This window comes from Dendrobates tinctorius, unplaced genomic scaffold (assembly GCF_039654945.1).
Source record: "Dendrobates tinctorius isolate UK_male_01 unplaced genomic scaffold, ASM3965494v1 ptg000254l, whole genome shotgun sequence".
In the NCBI taxonomy this organism is placed as follows: Eukaryota; Metazoa; Chordata; class Amphibia; order Anura; family Dendrobatidae; genus Dendrobates; species Dendrobates tinctorius.
Genome location: NW_027361921.1, coordinates 18,264,204 through 18,283,250, shown reverse-complemented (window position 1 = coordinate 18,283,250; position 19,047 = coordinate 18,264,204). Strand labels below are relative to the sequence as shown.

Below are 19,047 nucleotides of genomic sequence, written 5' to 3'. Positions count from 1 at the left end.
CAGGCCTTGCTCCAAGACTCTCCGCCTCACAGTGCGTGCAGATACACTCACACCTGCCTGCTGCCATTCTTGAGCAAGCTCTGCAGTGCTGGTAGCCCGATCCCACAGCTGAAACACTTTTAAGAGACGGTCCTGGCGCTTGCTGGTCTTTCTTGGGCGCCCTGGAGCCTTTTTGGCAACAAGGGAACCTCTCTCCTTGAAGTTCTTGATGATGCGATAGATTGTTGACTGAGGTGCAATCTTTCTAGCTGAGATACTCTTCCCTGTTAGGCCATTTTTGTGCAGTGCAATGATGACTGCATGTGTTTCTTTAGAGATAACCATGGTTAACAGAAGAGAAACAATGATGCCAAGCACCAACCTCCTTTTAAAGTGTCCAGTGGTGTCATTCTTACTTAATCATGACAGATTGATCTCCAGCCCTGTCCTCATCAACACCCACACCTGTGTTAATGGAGCAATCACTGAAACGATGTTAGCTGGTCCTTTTAAGGCAGGGCTGCAATGATGTTGAAATGTGTTTTGGGGGATGAAATTCATTTTCTAGGCAAATATTGACTTTGCAAGTAATTGCTGTTAAGCTGATCACTCTTTATAACATTCTGGAGTATATGCAAATTGCCACTAGAAAAAATGAAGCAGTAGACTTTGTAAAAATTAATATTTGTGTCATTCTCAAAACTTTTGGCCATGACTGTACATAATTTTGTGATGGCTAAAGAGCACCCGACCTTTGAACTGGACGACGATGCTCCTAACCCATTGCCTGAATTCACTCAGCACCCTCTCAGGTCATCTGTTGAAGTTGGCCAAATGAGGGACCAATTTGCAGCCTACTTTATTTCTGATGTAGGACGGGTGCACTGGCAAGATGAAATGTTGTAACAATGATTTTGTTTGTTTATGGTAATAAAAAACCTTATTTGATACCATTACTGAGTGCACTATATTTTTTACACTCCAATTAAATAAAAAACTTCCCATGTATACCTGTGAATTTTTTTGATGTTCTCAAACCTGGGCAGGTAAATACACATATGAGTTAAAATGCAGCATTGCTAGTCTGCGTGAAATATATTGGAACGTAAGCAAAGCTGCATGTTAAATCTGATGTGTATTAACCAGGGCATGATTGATAACTACAGTCATGGCCAAAAGTTTTGAGAATGACACAAATATTAATTTTTACAAAGTCTACTGCTTCATTTTTTCTAATGGCAATTTGTATATACTCCAGAATGTTATAAAGAGTGATTAGCTTAACAGCCATTACTTGCAAAGTCAATATTTGCCTAGAAAATGAATTTTATCCCCCAAAACACATTTCAACATCATTGCAGCCCTGCCTTAAAAGGACCAGCTAACATCGTTTCAGTGATTGCTCCATTAACACAGGTGTGGGTGTTGATGAGGACAGGGCTGGAGATCAATCTGTCATGATTAAGTAAGAATGACACCACTGGACACTTTAAAAGGAGGTTGGTGCTTGGCATCATTGTTTCTCTTCTGTTAACCATGGTTATCTCTAAAGAAACACATGCAGTCATCATTGCACTGCACAAAAATGGCCTAACAGGGAAGAGTATCTCAGCTAGAAAGATTGCACCTCAGTCAACAATCTATCGCATCATCAAGAACTTCAAGGAGAGAGGTTCCCTTGTTGCCAAAAAGGCTCCAGGGCGCCCAAGAAAGACCAGCAAGCGCCAGGACCGTCTCTTAAAAGTGTTTCAGCTGTGGGATCGGGCTACCAGCACTGCAGAGCTTGCTCAGGAATGGCAGCAGGCAGGTGTGAGTGTATCTGCACGCACTGTGAGGCGGAGAGTCTTGGAGCAAGGCCTGGTCTCAAGGAGGGCAGCAAAGAAGCCACTTCTCTCCAGAAAAAACATCATGGACAGACTGATATTCTGCAAGAGGTACAGGGAGTGGACTGCTGAGGACTGGGGTAAAGTCATTTTCTCTGATGAATCCCCTTTTCGATTGTTTGGGACATCTGGCAAACGGCTTATTCGGAAAGACCAGGTGAGCGGTACCACCTGTCTTGTCTCATGTCAACTGTCAAGCATCCTGAAACCAATCATGTGTGGGGTTGCTTCTCAGCCAAGGGAATGGGCTCTCTCTCAGTCTTGCCTAAAAACACAGCCATGAATAAAGAATGGTACCAGAATGTCCTCCGAGAGCAACTTCTCCCAACCGTCCAAGAGCAGTTTGGCGATCAACAATGCCTTTTTCAACATGATGGAGCACCGTGCCATAAAGCAAAGGTGATAACTAAATGGCTCAGGGAACAAAACATAGAGATTTTGGGACCATGGCCTGGAAACTCCCCAGATTTTAATCCCATTGAGAACTTGTGGTCAATCATCAAGAGACAGGTGGACAAACAAAAACCTTCAAATTCAGACAAAATAAAAGCATCAATTTTGCAAGAATGGACTGCTATCAGTCAGGATTTGATCCAGAAGTTGATTGAGAGCATGCCAGGGAGAATTGCTGAGGTCCTGAAGAAGAAGGGTCCACACTGCAAATATTGACTTGCTGCATTAACTCATTCTAACTGTCAATATAACCTTTTGTTACTCATAATATTGTTGCAATTATATTTCTGTATGTGATAAAAACATCTGACAAACACACATAAAAACCAGAGGGCAGTAGATCATGTGAAAATATAATATTTGTGTCATTCTCAAAACTTTTGGCCATGACTGTAGAACCACACATGCCTTCACCACTTCATCGACCGTTTGAAGTTTAAGATTTATGGCTGTGCCGAGAATTCGCCATCTTGAGACAAGAATCCCAAAAGCACACTCGACAGTTCTTCTGGCCCTGGTCAGCCTGTAATTAAATATTTTTTTGGTGTGGTCCAAGTCCCGGCTGGAGTAGGGTTTCAGTAAGTTTGCGCACATTTGAAAAGCCTCATCCCCAACCATTACAAAGGGCAGTGGCGGAGCTTCGGTGTGAGGAAGAGGCCGTGGCATAGGGAAATTAAATTGGTTGCCATACAACCTCCGACCCATGTCTGAGTTTTTAAAAGCCTGTGAGTCATTACCACGGCCAAATGCTCCAATGTCCACTGCTACAAACATACATCCGGCATCCACAATGGCCATGAGTACTATTGAAAAGTACTTTTTGTAATTATAGTACTCCGATCCTGTTCTTTTGGGTTTGATGATCCGTATGTGTTTACCGTCAACAGCTCCCAAACATTTGGGGAAATTGCATACTGTCCAGAATTTGTCAGCAATTTCCATCCATTTTTCAGCGGTGGGCAGGGGCATAAATTCTGGACAAAGAACATTCCAGAGAGCCCAGCAGGTGTCCGCAACAATTCCAGACAAGGTAGAGATTCCAATACGGTACTGGAAGTGTAGTGAAGATAGGGTTTCTCCAGTCGCCAGGAATCTGTGAACAGAGAAAGAAGTAAAATTAATATTTCTGTATATTATTTTGTAAAACTATAAAATAAAATATTAGTACATTGACGAAAACTAATTACACAAGGTTTTGAATACTAAATTTAAAAAAAAACCATCTGACCGCAACCCCTTGGTTTTTAAATATTACGTACCGTAATGTCACCAGTAGCAGTCCCTCAGGAGGAATCGCACGACGGAGCTGTGTGTCCTGTCTCCGGATGGATTGTTGGACATGAGCAAGCAAATCCCTGAAGCTTTCTTGGGACATCCGGATATAATCTGTAAATTTCTCCGGGTTTGCCTGTAGCTCACTGTAGAGGGTGTGGTATGCCCCACGGCTCTCCCGGAGTTCAACAATCGGATGTATCCACATACGCCGCTGCTGCCGTCTTCGCTGCCTCTCTCTCTTCCTTTGTTCATGGCAAGCTACTGCATACGCCTGAGCCATCGCGATGTCCAAATCCAAGTTGAAGTGAAAACTCTTCCAGCGCAGATCCATGTTGACACGAGAAGAATCAAGCAAATCTGAAGAATACTGTAGACAGGGTCTATATATTAACATACCACACCGACATTGACGTCACATTGGTCTTGTGTGTTGTTGAATGGTTTTTGTTTTTTTGGGTGTTGTCCAAAAATGTGTAAAAAAAACGCAAACGCACTAAAAATGCATACAAACGCATAAAAACGCTGCGTTTTTTCCTGCATGCGCATAAAAATGATTGAAAAAAACGCAACGTTTGTATGCATTTGTATGCGTTTTTTCTATGCGTTTTTTGGCGCTAAAAACGCGCTGCAAAAAAAAGCAAGTGTGAAATTAGCCAAAAGCAGTCACCTTTCAGTCCAGAATGGCCGGTGACCACGCCAGCACTTCTGACTGCCTTTAAATAACAGCATTGCCCCCTTCTTTTTTTTTTTTTTTGATTAATTAATGACCTCGTTGATCCTGCACCTGCCGGCCGCTTGTGCTTCCTGGATCTATCCCCCACGCATGCGCACTGTGCTTTGTCTGTGCACGCACCCAGCAACCACATCCGGTGCATGCTGCTCAATCTGGTGCCTGCGCCCCCCTCCTTATTATCTGGGTGTATGTGCACCTCGTGCACACCCGGCTGAGGAACACACGCGCGCACATGGCAACTACTTCCGGTGCGTGCTCTGTACTGCTTCTGATGCACGCACACGAGGATTACCTCCAGAACGCGCCGGACAACCTTCGGTGCGCGCTCTCCGACTGCTGCTGGCACGCGTCCTGTGTTCCCAGGTGTACACGTCTGCTCTCTCATGGTGCCGTCATGTATGATGGAAAAAACTGACTTCCGCTTCACGTGCTTTCGGCTCAACCACACCCCCTCTCCCCGGATCATGGGGCTCATCTGGTCCCCTTCGTCTTCCCCCGGGCAACATGGGACGCAGCCTCGACAGTTCTGGACCCGGCTCAATACAGGCACCTGCAGCCTGGTCCGCCTCCTTACATGATCACCACCACTGTAAAGGCTTAAGACAGCTGCAGACGCACGACTTGGAGAGATATCAAAAGACTGGAGTAGAAAGGGTTATATCTGTGCTGCCAGCGAATAAGGATTGTAAGGAGTCAGAAATCCACAAATGTGGTTTATTAATCTATGCGTTTGGAAGTGTCAAGACAAACAAATAATTATTGCGACTGTAGTTTGTCCTGATGAAGAAGTGTGACACTTTGAAACATGCTGACTAATAACCTGCATTCCTGGATTCCCGACTCCGAGCAATCCTTATTCATTGGCAGGGCAAATATAACCCATTTTACTCCAGTCTTTTGATGCATCTTTAGTCCCAAGTCATATGTCCCAGACAAAAATGTATTTATACTGATTTACAGTGTTCAACTACTGCACTAAGCTGGATCCAAAAACTACAGCCATAAAGTGATTGAAAGTGTCTCCCTTCTAAGATTTCTGCCGTTCCGTCATAGCTTGTCCAGCTTTATTGTGTGCCATAATGCACAGTGATCAGAATGGAGCAGAGTCATAGTGCCGGGCAGGAAAAGAAACAGCAAGTGTTGATGCGCCAACACAGTGGACCCACATACACATTCATGGGAGGAAGACTGGGAAATGGTGGTGGAACATGCCACATAAGAAAAACTTATTTTTTCTAATCCTGGACCCCCTCTTTGAGCTAGTGACAATTGTTTTTTTGACAGAAAATTGTCATGTATGTCAATTTTTCCATATTAAAAAGTAGATGTATTAGTTTATATTGCGTTAATAAAGTTTTATATAATTGAAAAAATGATATTTCTATACACATTACAAATTAAAATGCGATGTCCCATGACATGTCCACATGATTGAATGAAGATATTCATATCCGTGATACGTTTACATGACTGTATATCTGTATGAATAGTTGTTATGTATAAGGAGAGATTTCTGGATCATAATTAGCACAGAGGAAGCCATCTGTCTAAGGGTGGTTTCACATTAGCGTTTAAGGCCGCAGCGCCGGCCTGCGCACGGCCGCCGCTAAGCCCCACCCCCTGCCACGCCTCCTCCGGTAGCTCCGCCTATGGGTGCATGACGCTGCATGCATCCTGCGTCCCCTATCTTTAGCACTGGGGATGCAGGCCATGTGCAGGTATGCGTTTGGCGGCGCATGCGTCCTTTTGGCAGTGCGCCGACCAGCGCCATACGCAACCTGTTGCAATTTGGTGCTCTCGGCACACCGTCAAAAGGACCATGTGCCGCCAAACGCATACTTGCGCACGGCCTGCGTCCCAGTGCTAAAGATAGGGGACGCAGGACGCATGCAGGGTCATGCGCCCATAGGCAGAGCTACCGGAGGAGGCGCGGCTGGGGGCGGGGCTTAGTGGTGGCCGTGTGCAGGTTGACACTGTGGCCTTAAACGCTAATGTGAAACCACCCTTACAGATGTCCTGAGCCTGGCACACTATGAAGACTTTAATCTCATATAACGGGTATAACTTCTATGAAAGATAATTTATTTATTTTTTTTAAATCTCATCATCTTTGCTTCACAGCTCTGTCACTCATAGTAACCTCTGATATAGCAGCATCAATTTAACTCCCTTTAAGTACTATTTTACTTACCTGAATGTTAATAGCCGTGTATAAAGAAGGGGAAAGAAAACCATACAAGTGATTACTCTCCACAGCTCATTGTCAACACTCAGCTCTCCAAACCAAACTCTTGTAAGAAATGCCTATTAGGAAACATTCAATACAAGGAAGAATGAAAATGGAACACTTGATAAAATGTATGCAAACAATTAAAGAAGACTTTCCCCAAATTTTTCATGCTGAACTGGATGCGGAATGTACCTTAATAGTGGCTGCAGAGCAAAATATAATAGTGGCTGCAGAGCAAAATATAATAGTGGCTGCAGAGCAAAATATAATAGTGGCTGCAGAGCAAAATATAATAGTGGCTGCAGAGCAAATTTGCACTTTTTTTTATTTCGACTCTGTTGCAGATTTATTAGCCATTAACATATTTGGCCACTAATGAGTTCATTTTCATTAAATTCAGGTTTGTGTTATCATAGTTTTTACTGGACGCATGTACTACTTCTTCTGAATGACATTGCCCAATGATAAGCAGGCAGCAACATTCGTGGGGAAAAAGACCACGCCCCAAACAAAGCTTAGAGCTTGTTTCTCAGTGCATGAGATCTATAATGTTCGACAGCTCAGTTTTCCTGGTCTAACCTCCTGCATGAGTAAGTGTGGGTGAAAGGGCGGTGATGATAAGTTTACAAACCATTCTATCTGCTCTACCTCTCTCATAGCACTATCATCTCTGCTGCACTGTTCTTAAGGTGTGTTTCCATGGTCAGGAAACGCTGCGTGGTTGACGCTGCGTACAGCCGCAATGTTAAACACACAGCGTCCAGATGTTACAGCATAGTGGAGGGAATTTCATGAAATCCCATCTCCACAATGCCTTAAAAGACACAGGCGGCAGACCCGCGTAAAGGAACATGCAGCTCATCTTTTCAGAACGCAGCATGTCTGTCTACAATGCGGCGACACTCCGTCACCACAGCATAAATTTCCCCATAGACTATCATTAGATGCGGTTAAGCCGCATCTAATGATTAGTCACATGTAGGAAACCAGAGAACCACAGGAGTTTTCCATAAAATCAGAAATCTTTATTAATACATACAACAAGTAACATCTCAGAAATGACGTGGAAGTGCAATAAGGACTGCGCTTGCTTTTGGTAGAGTAAAGGGTTCTTTATTCAGCCAACGCGTTTCCTGAGCCTGCTGGCTCACTTCATCAGGGCAGATTACATTGGAAGACAGTGAAACATACTTATAGACAAAAAAGGCGCCAATACAGGGTCAAACAGAATCAGCAAAGGTCAAAAAAAACCAAAAAACAAACAATGAAACTTTATTACAAGCATAAAAAACACAACAATAAGAGTATATTTAGAAAAGAAAAAATAGAAATATGTAAAAGTACAAAAAATTAAAATATAAAACAAAGTGCTATGTATCACGGGGTTAAAACATGGCTATAGTTAAAAAAGGTGAGTCCTCAAGGTGTATTAGAACCTGGCTCATAAAATGCAAATGGAAGGTATTAGTCCACTAGACCATAAAGCTTGACTGTGGTGGTGTGAAGAATAAATTGAGGGGTTGTTTGTCACTTTATTTAGAAAAAAAAAAAAAAAACAATATAAGCAAAGGTCAAAAATGGTAAAGAATAAAAACAATGAAATTTAATCACAAACATAGAAAACACAACAATAAGAGTCTATATAGAAAAGAAAAAATAAAATTATGTAAAAGTACAAAAAATATGAAACAGAGTGCTAAGGATCACGAGGTTGAAACATGGCTATAGTTAAAAAAGGTGAATCCTCAAGGGGTATTCGAACTTGGCTCATGAAGTACAAGTGCAGACTATAAAGTGCAAATGTAAGGTATTAGTCCACTAGACCATTAAGCTTGACTGTGGTGGTGTGAAGAATAAATCTTTTCCCCCTCTTCTATCAAATAAAAGCATCATTGATAATATTGAGGCCATAGGGACCAATTGTCTTTAATTTATAAATCCAATAGACCTCTTTTCTATTCAGTGCTTGGGTTCTATTGGAAACGTGTTCAGGGATGTGTTCTATAGGAAAAATGATAGCTTTAGAAAAATCTCTTTGGTGAAATAAATCAAAGTGACGTGACAAACCGTGTTTTTGATACCCAGTTTTAGTGTTGTGTCTATGAGAGTTCATTCTACAGTGAAGGGGTTGTGTGGTTCTGCCAACATACAATTTAGGACAAGGACAAAGGATGACATAGATGACAAAGGAAGACACACAGGACAGGTGGTTAGTGATGGTGAATTTTTCTGAGGTGAATGGATGTGAAAAGATGAATGTATTATGAGCAATATTACTGCATAGGCTGCACCTGGGTTTCAGGCATCTGAAAATGCCTGGTGTCAAGCCAGTGCAGTTATCAGGAGTACACTGGGTCAATCTGCTAGGGGCCAGATGGTTTTTTAGTGATCTGGCCTTCCTAAAAGTGACAGTAGGTCTATCAGGCAGAACTTTATTGAGTATTGGATCTTTTTTGATAATATACCAGAGGTCACCTAACATATTTTTTATCTCTTTATGTTGGGAGTTATAAGTAGTGATGAAGTTGGCCTGATAGTTATCATGTGCATCCTTTTCTTTAGATCTCTCACTTAAAAGAGTTTGCTGATTAAAATTTTTAAAAACATTATTAAAAGTAGAATGAACCAATTGGGAGGGGTATTTTTGAGCAAGGAATCTTCCCTTGAGGATCTCAGCTTGATTATTAAAATCCTCGTCCTCTGTGCAATTCTTTCGGATTCTCTGAAATTGATTATGAGGGATGTTAAAAAGCCTTTTGGAATAGTGGCTACTCTTAAAATGGACATAACTATTGGAGTCAACTTTCTTAAAAAAGGTTTTGGTTTGAATTTTGGAATTTTTTATAAAAAAAGTGATATCAAGAAAGTCCATCTGGGTATTACTAATGTGGGGGGTAAATTCCAAACCCCATGTGTTATTTTGTATAGAAGAAATAAAAGCATCAACTGAAACGTGACTGGTGTCCAGGATTAAGAATAAATCATCAATGTATCTTCTATATAAAACAATACCCTCTAAAAATGAATCAATAGTAATAAAAGCATTCTCAAAGACCCCCATAAAAAGATTAGCATAAGTTGGCGCGACCCGTGATCCCATAGCGGTGCCTCTGATCTGATGATAAAAATCCCCCAAGAAAGTAAAAAAATTATTATGTAAAATAAAATCCATCCCATTAAAAATAAATTCCTTTTGAGGGTCAGTCGACTGTCAGTAAAAAGAAATTTTTTAAAACAGCTCAAACCCAGTTGGTGATCAATGTTGGAATACAAAGCAGATACGTCAAAAGAAATAAAAACATAAGAATCTTTCCAAGGTGTGTTATTAGTTAAATTGATCAGTTGTGTAGAATCCTTTAAAAAACTAGGGAGCTGTGAGACATGAGCCTGCATGATTCTATCTATGTAAAATGATAGATTACTGGTGAGGGAGTCAATACCCGAAATAATGGGTCTTCCTGGTGGATTAATAGTATTCTTGTGTATTTTGGGTAAATGGTACAGGAAGGGAGTGGAGGGGTTCTTGACTGTTAAAAACTTTTTTTCATGGTCATTAAGAACCCCAGAATCATGCGCCTTTTTAATAAAATCATTGTAAAAAACAGTGGCTTGGGGGATGGGGTCCTGGGGGATGGGTGAATAAAATTTTTTGTCAGATAAAATTCTAAAAGCCTCGTTCACATAGTCAGTTTTATCTTGAATCACTATCCCTCCACCTTTGTCTGCAGATTTGATCACGATATTAGTGTTTTTCTCTAATTTTTCCAGTGCCACACGTTCTTTTGAGGACAAATTTTGTTTTACTGGTATATTTTGGGTGGGTAGTGCATTTAGACGATCCAATAGGAGGTCAGAGAATGTTTCTATATGATGTCCTCTGCTTTCTAGTGGGTAGAATGAGGATTTCCCTCTGACATCAAGGTGGAAGGAAGAGACAACTGTAGTGTTTGAAGTGTCAGGGTTAGAGTGAACTTTTTTGAGTTCAAAATGTCTCAGTAGGGTAAGTTTCCTAATGTATTTCTGGGCATCAAGAAATAATTCAAAACCACTGCTTTTATTTGTCGGGCAAAAAGAAAGTCCCTTGCTTAGCAACCCTTCCTCCTCTGGGGACAGGGGGTGAGAAGATAAATTAAAAACATTCGATTTTATTGGCATGATTTGTCGCATAAGAAAAGGACTATTCTTGCTCAGATTGCTGCAGAAAAGGTACTTGAAACTAATGCCATGTTATCTAATTACTCTGATCACCCTCTTTTTAAAAAAATTAATTCTAGCATCTCTATTGCAGCTCTAAATTTGGAGCATGACACAATTATAAAAAAAATCAAAAAAATTGAGCAGGGATAGAGAGGACCCTTCCTCTCCTATCCCTGAGGCACCTGGTCCAGAGGAAAGCTCTACACTTCCAAAAAAAATTTCTCATATCAAAAAACACCCCCCTGCTTCTTCTAACACTCAGACTAATTCCCCTATGAACATTAACTCAGGGAGAGTCTTCATTAACAGTAACAGAGGGAGAAAGCAACATCTGAGAAGCTATCCGAGGGATCCCCCTAGGCCAGCTGGACCTATTACACCTACTCTTTCCACTACTATTGTGCCCATGTAGTGTCGGTAGTGGGCCGAGCTGGGGGATGATAGGGGGTGGTCCCACTTCTTACCGCGCAGAGATGATAACAGAGACACGATGGAGGCAGATTCTGGGTGCAACAGGTCCAAGTTTATTCACGCTGGCCGTCCGACTGACGGCACACCTCGCGGCCCTCCGTTTCCAGAGCCGCTTCTCACACCGTACACTAGGGACGTGTCTGCACACACCGTCCCCTCCTTTACTGTCGACGCTCCTGACAGGTCCGTCACTGTGGCCGCCTTAGGCCCGTAAACCAACAGCGCTTCTACTGCTCAGTCGTCGTGTTACATACGGTGTCCTTCACCCAGAGCCTCGTCTCTGCTGCGGTCCTTTCCTGTCAGGACCACCCCCCTGACGTTTCCTCTCCTCAGTCCCCTTGGTCGGATTCTCCTCAGGGCACACAGACTGGTGTAGTCCTCCTGTCACCTGAGCTCCCCCTGGGGACTGGAACCTTCTGGAACCCTCCCTCAGTATTTATAACTCTCTCGGTTCCTTGAAACTGTCACTCTAACTGTCACCACGCCCCCATGACCAACGGTTTCTAAAGCCCTAAGCTGCTGTAAAGTCCTTTGCTCACACTCCTCCCTGCCATCTAATGTCCACCCAAGGTACTGCACGTCCACTACACTTTCCTAGCTGTTTCCCCTCTATAATAACTGACACCTACCTACACTGTGCATACCTATCTTTCTCCATTCTGACACGTCCGTCCGTACGTCAGGTCACCTTCCCTACACTCTCCCTTCCTTTGTCCATTGTCGTCCTCGACAATCGTCTTCCCTGCCTTTGTCGTTCTGAAGCTACACCTACATTCTGTTGTCGGACCAGCTGTTGAGCCAAACCCACTATCTGCGGGGGCCGAACCTTACTGGGAGCACTATGCTCTGAGCAGCCTACTGCTACTCACCAGCGCGCACGCCACATGACAACGTCTTTCACATTGGGCAAGGTACACCCGTATTCTCTCTACGGGGTGTATCTTTCCCCTACTCTCCCCTTCTGTCACCTTTCACTATTCGGTACGCCATGATTGAGGCCACACACCTACCAGATCATTGCCGGCGCCCGCCTTTCCTTCTTCAGGGGTGTCCGTGGTGTTGGGGACCTGACCTAGGACGGCTGTCTCTCTCACGTCTTCCAACTCATTTTCCTTCTTTTAATTACATGTCATGGTCGGCGTCCTGGTCTCCCAGACCTCAACTCTTAGATCCCTACCGGATCTCACACTTTCCTTTGGTCCCGCAGACCTTCCCTTACCCGGACCTGTTGCATTTTACTTTGGCATATTATACAATAAACAACTTTATAATAGCACAAGTACCCATTTTTATATTATTTTTTTTTCATTTTCTTTTGCTTTAAAACTCAACGTTCAACAATAAACATCGCCAGTACTCCTTTTCCCTCCCCCTTCCTTGGACATGAACACTCCCTCTTGTCTTCGTATCCCCATTCTGTCAAGTTTCCAAATCAGTAAAATAACATCCTGTAAGAGGAACATTCTAAAAAAAAACAGCTTAAATCACATAAAACATTTTTTTTTTTTAAAACTAGAACTGTTCTTTCAGACTCTGACAGTCCAGGCCATCTCCTGATGGCCGGTAGCAAGGGGCCCACAGCCGTGGAACTCCTGGGGTGAAGGGAGTGTCCAATACAGTCCTCTTTACGGGGGTTCGCGTTCCTCAGGTACCGCCAGTACCGCCACCGCATAATACCCGCGGGGGCAGTATTCTTTATAATAAGAGACAAAGTCCCCTATTTCCAGGGCACGGCCGTGGCGTATGGAGGCTACGTTCACGTATACCTTCTGACCAGTCTGATCACGTATGAAGCCATACCCCCGGGCCACATTGGTGTACACCAGCCGCCCCCGGGATCTTTCCACCGCCATGCCAGCCTCCCCTTTTGAATGAAGCAGGCTCCATACCTCCTGCTCTCGAACCTTCTTTTGTTTTACCACCTCCGCAACCCAAACGGAGGGTACCGCGCCAGTCCCAGAGTCCGGTGGGCGGGACCTTGCCGAGAAAGGGCGCGGGGCAGAGGTGGTCGATGATATCTGTGGCCCAGTAGCCGCTGGGGCCGGGTAGCGGATGGGAGCAGCCGTGATTCCGGAGGGCTGGTCCACAGGGCCCGTTAAACAGACCCTAGCCGGTTCCAATACTGGCATTACCGCGGCCGCAGGGTAGGCCGCATCCACAACTTCCAGCAAAGCCGGAGTAACGGCCGGTTCGGGTGATGAGGCTGACACCGGCCGAGGGAGCGCAACCGCGCCTTCTGTAAATAAGCTCCGCCCTGGTGACTCCGGGCGGGAAGGCTCGGGAACGGGAGCTAGGGCCTTGCTCAATTCCACGTATAGCATAGGGCCTTCCGCAGCCGGGCCTTCCGGTACACTGGAGGCTGCGTGTTGTGGCAAAATGATAGGGGCCGCTTGTGAAGCCGCCGGCAGGGCCGGGGGAACTCTCACCTTCCCCGGCGCCGCAGCCTCCGTCACACCACCGCACGGCTCATCCCGCAGCCTCCGCTCTCCAACTCGCTGCTCAGCGGGCCTAGCTTCCAGACTCAGGGGCTCCGCGGGGAGACTCTCCGCCGGTATCAATGGCGGCCGCTCCTTCTGGCTCCGCACGGGCTCCGCACAGACTCCTCTTCTTGCCCATGGACCCGAAGATGACGTCTTCTGTCTCAGCTCGTTCTCCTGCCGCCACTGCCATTCTAAGCGGCCAATGCCCCGACACCCGCAGCGTCTCATACCGTCCGGTGGGCAGCAATCGAATGGCGCCAAACAGCCGCTCCCAAGCTTTTTTTCGGTGTCACTCCCTCTGTGGGGTGGGGCGTTGGCAGGCCTCTCCACCTACCTGTCAGGGTCCAATATATGGAAACGTCGGCCTCCGGGCACATACTGCTGTCCACGGGGGTACGTTGGAGGGGGTCCCAGTCCATTCTGAACAACTGCGAACACCCGGACCTCGCCTCTGCGTTGAAGGAGCACCGCCATACTGCACTGTCCCTGGTACCGCCCCGGATCCTCTACTGGCCACACAGATTCATCACTGCGCTCCTCATTTGTAATCCACTGGTAAGCCAATCGTAATCCACCGGTAATTGTAATCCAAACTGAGTAGTCCGAGTCCTTTTCCATTCTTTGAGGCAGGTCTGCCGCAGAAGATGAGGTATTAGCGGCGGCCATCCTGCCGACTACGCCAAATGTAGTGTCGGTAGTGGGCCGAGCTGGGGGATGATAGGGGGTGGTCCCACTTCTTACCGCGCAGAGATGATAACAGAGACACGATGGAGGCAGATTCTGGGTGCAACAGGTCCAAGTTTATTCACGCTGGCCGTCCGACTGACGGCACACCTCGCGGCCCTCCGTTTCCAGAGCCGCTTCTCACACCGTACACTAGGGATGTGTCTGCACACACCGTCCCCTCCTTTACTGTCGATGCTCCTGACAGGTCCGTCACTGTGGCCGCCTTAGGCCCGTAAACCAACAGCGCTTCTACTGCTCAGTCGTCGTGTTACATACGGTGTCCTTCACCCAGAGCCTCGTCTCTGCTGCGGTCCTTTCCTGTCAGGACCACCCCCCTGACGTTTCCTCTCCTCAGTCCCCTTGGTCGGATTCTCCTCAGGGCACACAGACTGGCGTAGTCCTCCTGTCACCTGAGCTCCCCCTGGGGACTGGAACCCTCCCTCAGTATTTATAACTCTCCCGGTTCCTTGAAACTGTCACTCTAACTGTCACCACGCCCCCCATGACCAATGGTTTCTAAAGCCCTAAGCTGCTGTAAAGTCCTTTGCTCACACTCCTCCCTGCCATCTAATGTCCACCCAAGGTACTGCACGTCCACTACACTTTCCTAGCTGTTTCCCCTCTATAATAACTGACACCTACCTACACTGTGCATACCTATCTTTCTCCATTCTGACACGTCCGTCCGTACGTCAGGTCACCTTCCCTACACCCACACGCACCCTTTCAGAATTGATGGACTCCAACATCAATTCTTTCAAGTCTAGTGGGGGAATCCCTACTACTATACCCACTGATAATGTTACTCCCAATCCTGCCAATGACATGGCATCACTAATCATTGATAGAAGGAGATCTTCTTCCTTCCCCCTACCTTTTTTTGATCCCCCACTCACCCCAGCAAAATCAGACACCACTGAGGTCTCTGATTTTGACCCTCCTGTCACCACTGATCTTATTGTCCTTAATGCTGACAACCCTACCACCTCCTACATGGATAAACTCCCTGCTGTTTCCACAGAAAAGAGGTTGATCATTAATGACCAGGTCATTGTTGACAACTCTGCTGCTGGTTCATCAGCAGCAGTTTCTTTTCTGCCAGCTGCATGCAATCCCATTCCCCAAGCAAAAAAAGATATCACTTCTTTTTTTCAGAAGGTCACACTAAAAAGAAAAAACCCTATAGAGGAGCCAGAGGCCAAGGATCAAAGAAAAGAAGGGAAAAGCGACAACTCATGCCAATAAAATCGAATGTTTTTAATTTATCTTCTCACCCCCTGTCCCCAGAGGAGGAAGGGTTGCTAAGCAAGGGACTTTCTTTTTGCCCGACAAATAAAAGCAGTGGTTTTGAATTATTTCTTGATGCCCAGAAATACATTAGGAAACTTACCCTACTGAGACATTTTGAACTCAAAAAAGTTCACTCTAACCCTGACACTTCAAACACTACAGTTGTCTCTTCCTTCCACCTTGATGTCAGAGGGAAATCCTCATTCTACCCACTAGAAAGCAGAGGACATCATATAGAAACATTCTCTGACCTCCTATTGGATCGTCTAAATGCACTACCCACCCAAAATATACCAGTAAAACAAAATTTGTCCTCAATAGAACATGTGGCACTGGAAAAATTAGAGAAAAACACTAATATCGTGATCAAATCTGCAGACAAAGGTGGAGGGATAGTGATTCAAGATAAAACTGACTATGTGAACGAGGCTTTTAGAATTTTATCTGACAAAAAATTTTATTCACCCATCCCCCAGGACCCCATCCCCCAAGCCACTGTTTTTTACAATGATTTTATTAAAAAGGCGCATGATTCTGGGTTTCTTAATGACCATGAAAAAAAGTTTTTAACAGTCAAGAATAGTGTTGAGCATTCCGATACTGCAAGTATCGGGTATCGGCCGATACTTGCTGTATCGGAATTCCGATACCGACTTCCGATATTTTTTCAATATCGGAATTCGGCATCGGAATCGGAAGTTCAGTTGATTGACGGCCTGACGTCATCATGATGCGCGGTGTGTGCGCATCATGATGCGCCGTCATTTCGGGCCTTCCGGGGGTCTCTGCCGGCCTGCCGGGGGGCTGTGCCGGCCTGCCGGGGGGCTGTGTGGACTGCCCGGGGTCTGTACCGGCCTGCCGGGGGGCTGTGCCGGCCTGCCGGTGGTCTGTGCACCCTGTGGGGGTCTGTACCGGCCTGCCGGGGGGCTGTGCCGGCCTGCCGGGGGGCTGTGCTGATGTCCGGGGGTCTGTGCAAGCATCGTCCGATGGGACTACAAGTCCCATCGGGCGATGCCTGCTACCATGACAGTGATTGACACATTAGCCAATGATGGGACAGTAGTAGTCCCATCATCCGGCTAATGTGTTAAATGTTAAAAAAAAAAAAAAAAAAATACTACATACATACTACATGCTACATACATACTACATATATACTACATACATACTACATACATGCTACATACATACTACATGCATGCTACATACATACTACATATATACTACATACATACTGCATGCTACATACATACTACATACATACTACATACATACTACATGCATGCTACATATATACTACATGCTACATACATACCACATACATACTACATGCATGCTACATATATACTACATGCATGCTACATACATACTACATATATACTACATGCATGCTACATACATACTACATACATGCTACATATATACTACATACATACTACATATATACTACATGCATGCTACATATATACTACATACATACTACATATATACTACATGCATGCTACATATATACTACATACATACTACATATATACTACATACATGCTACATACATACTACATACATACTACATATATACTACATGCATGCTACATATATACTACATACATACTACATATATACTACATGCATGCTACATATATACTACATACATACTACATATATACTACATGCATGCTACATATATACTACATACATACTACATATATACTACATACATGCTACATATATACTACATACATACTACATGCATGCTACATATATACTACATACATACTACATATATACTACATGCATGCTACATATATACTACATACATACTACATATATACTACATACATGCTACATACATACTACATACATACTACATATATACTACATGCATGCTACATATATACTACATGCTACATACATACCACATACATACTACATACATGCTACATATATACTACATGCATGCTACATACATACTACATATATACTACATGCATGCTACATACATACTGCATGCTACATACATACTACATACATACTACATGCTACATACATACCACATATATACTACATACATACAATACATTCATACAATACATACATAGACATACAGTACATATAACATAGAGTAACATACTTACCAATACTTGTCACATTGTTCCCCGAAGCCATTGTCTTTCCGGAATAAATATTAACATAACAAACCACAAAAATACTCACCCACGATCCGAAGCAGTCCACGAGTGTGTCCCACGACGATCTTGGGTAGAGAACTGCAGCATCAGATGATGCTGCCGTTCTCTACGGGCTGCAGGAATCCAATGACGGAAGGTAGGTATCCTTCCGCACTGTATTCCTCCGCCACTTAAAAAAAAAAAAGTCCCTAGTCTCACTTTATGCCATTGCTGTGTGGGAATTTCCCACACAGCAATGGCATAAAGTGAGACTAGGGACTTTTTTTTTTTTTAAGTGGCGGAGGAATACAGTGCGGAAGGATACCTACCTTCCGTCATTGGATTCCTGCAGCCCGTAGAGAACGGCAGCATCATCTGATGCTGCAGTTCTCTACCCAAGATCGTCGTGGGACACACTCGTGGACTGCTTCGGATCGTGGGTGAGTATTTTTGTGGTTTGTTATGTTAATATTTATTCCGTAGACGACAATGGCTTCGGGGAACAATGTGACAAGTATTGGTAAGTATGTTACTCTATGTTATATGTACTGTATGTCTATGTATGTATTGTATGAATGTATTGTATGTATGTAGTATATATGTGGTATGTATGTAGCATGTAGTATGTATGTAGTATGTATGTAGCATGCATGTAGCATGTAGTATGTATGTAGCATGCATGTAGTATATATGTAGTATGTATGTAGCATGCATGTAGTATATATGTAGTATGTATGTAGCATGCATGTAGTATATATGTAGTATGTATGTAGCATGCATGTAGTATATATGTAGCATGCATGTAGCATGCATGTAGTATATATGTAGCATGCATGTAGTATATACACTCACTGGCCACTTTATTAGGTACACCATGCTAGTAACGGGTTGGACCCCCTTTTGCCTTCAGAACTGCCTCAATTCTTCGTGGCAGAGATTCAACAAGGTGCTGGAAGCATTCCTCAGAGATTTTGGACCATATTGACATGATGGCATCACACAGTTGGCGCAGATTTGTCGGCTGCACATTCCTGATGCGAATCTCCCGTTCCACCACATCCCAAAGATGCTCTATTGGATTGAGATCTGGTGACTGAGGAGGCCATTTGAGTACAGTGAGCTCATTGTCATGTTCAAGAAACCAATCTGAGATGATTCGAGC

The 19,047-nt window shown here is 44.3% G+C and overlaps 1 protein-coding gene across 1 annotated transcript in view; it reads right to left on the bottom strand.

Annotated features, from left to right (window-relative positions):
- Positions 1 to 19,047, bottom strand: part of TRPM2 (transient receptor potential cation channel subfamily M member 2) — a 1,217,227-nt gene that overhangs the window by 693,176 nt on the left and 505,004 nt on the right. Inside the window, exon 17 of the mRNA XM_073558209.1 lies at positions 6,515 to 6,627. Within this exon, the coding sequence (XP_073414310.1) occupies positions 6,515 to 6,627 (113 nt within the window). The remainder of the gene's footprint in view (positions 1 to 6,514; positions 6,628 to 19,047) is intronic.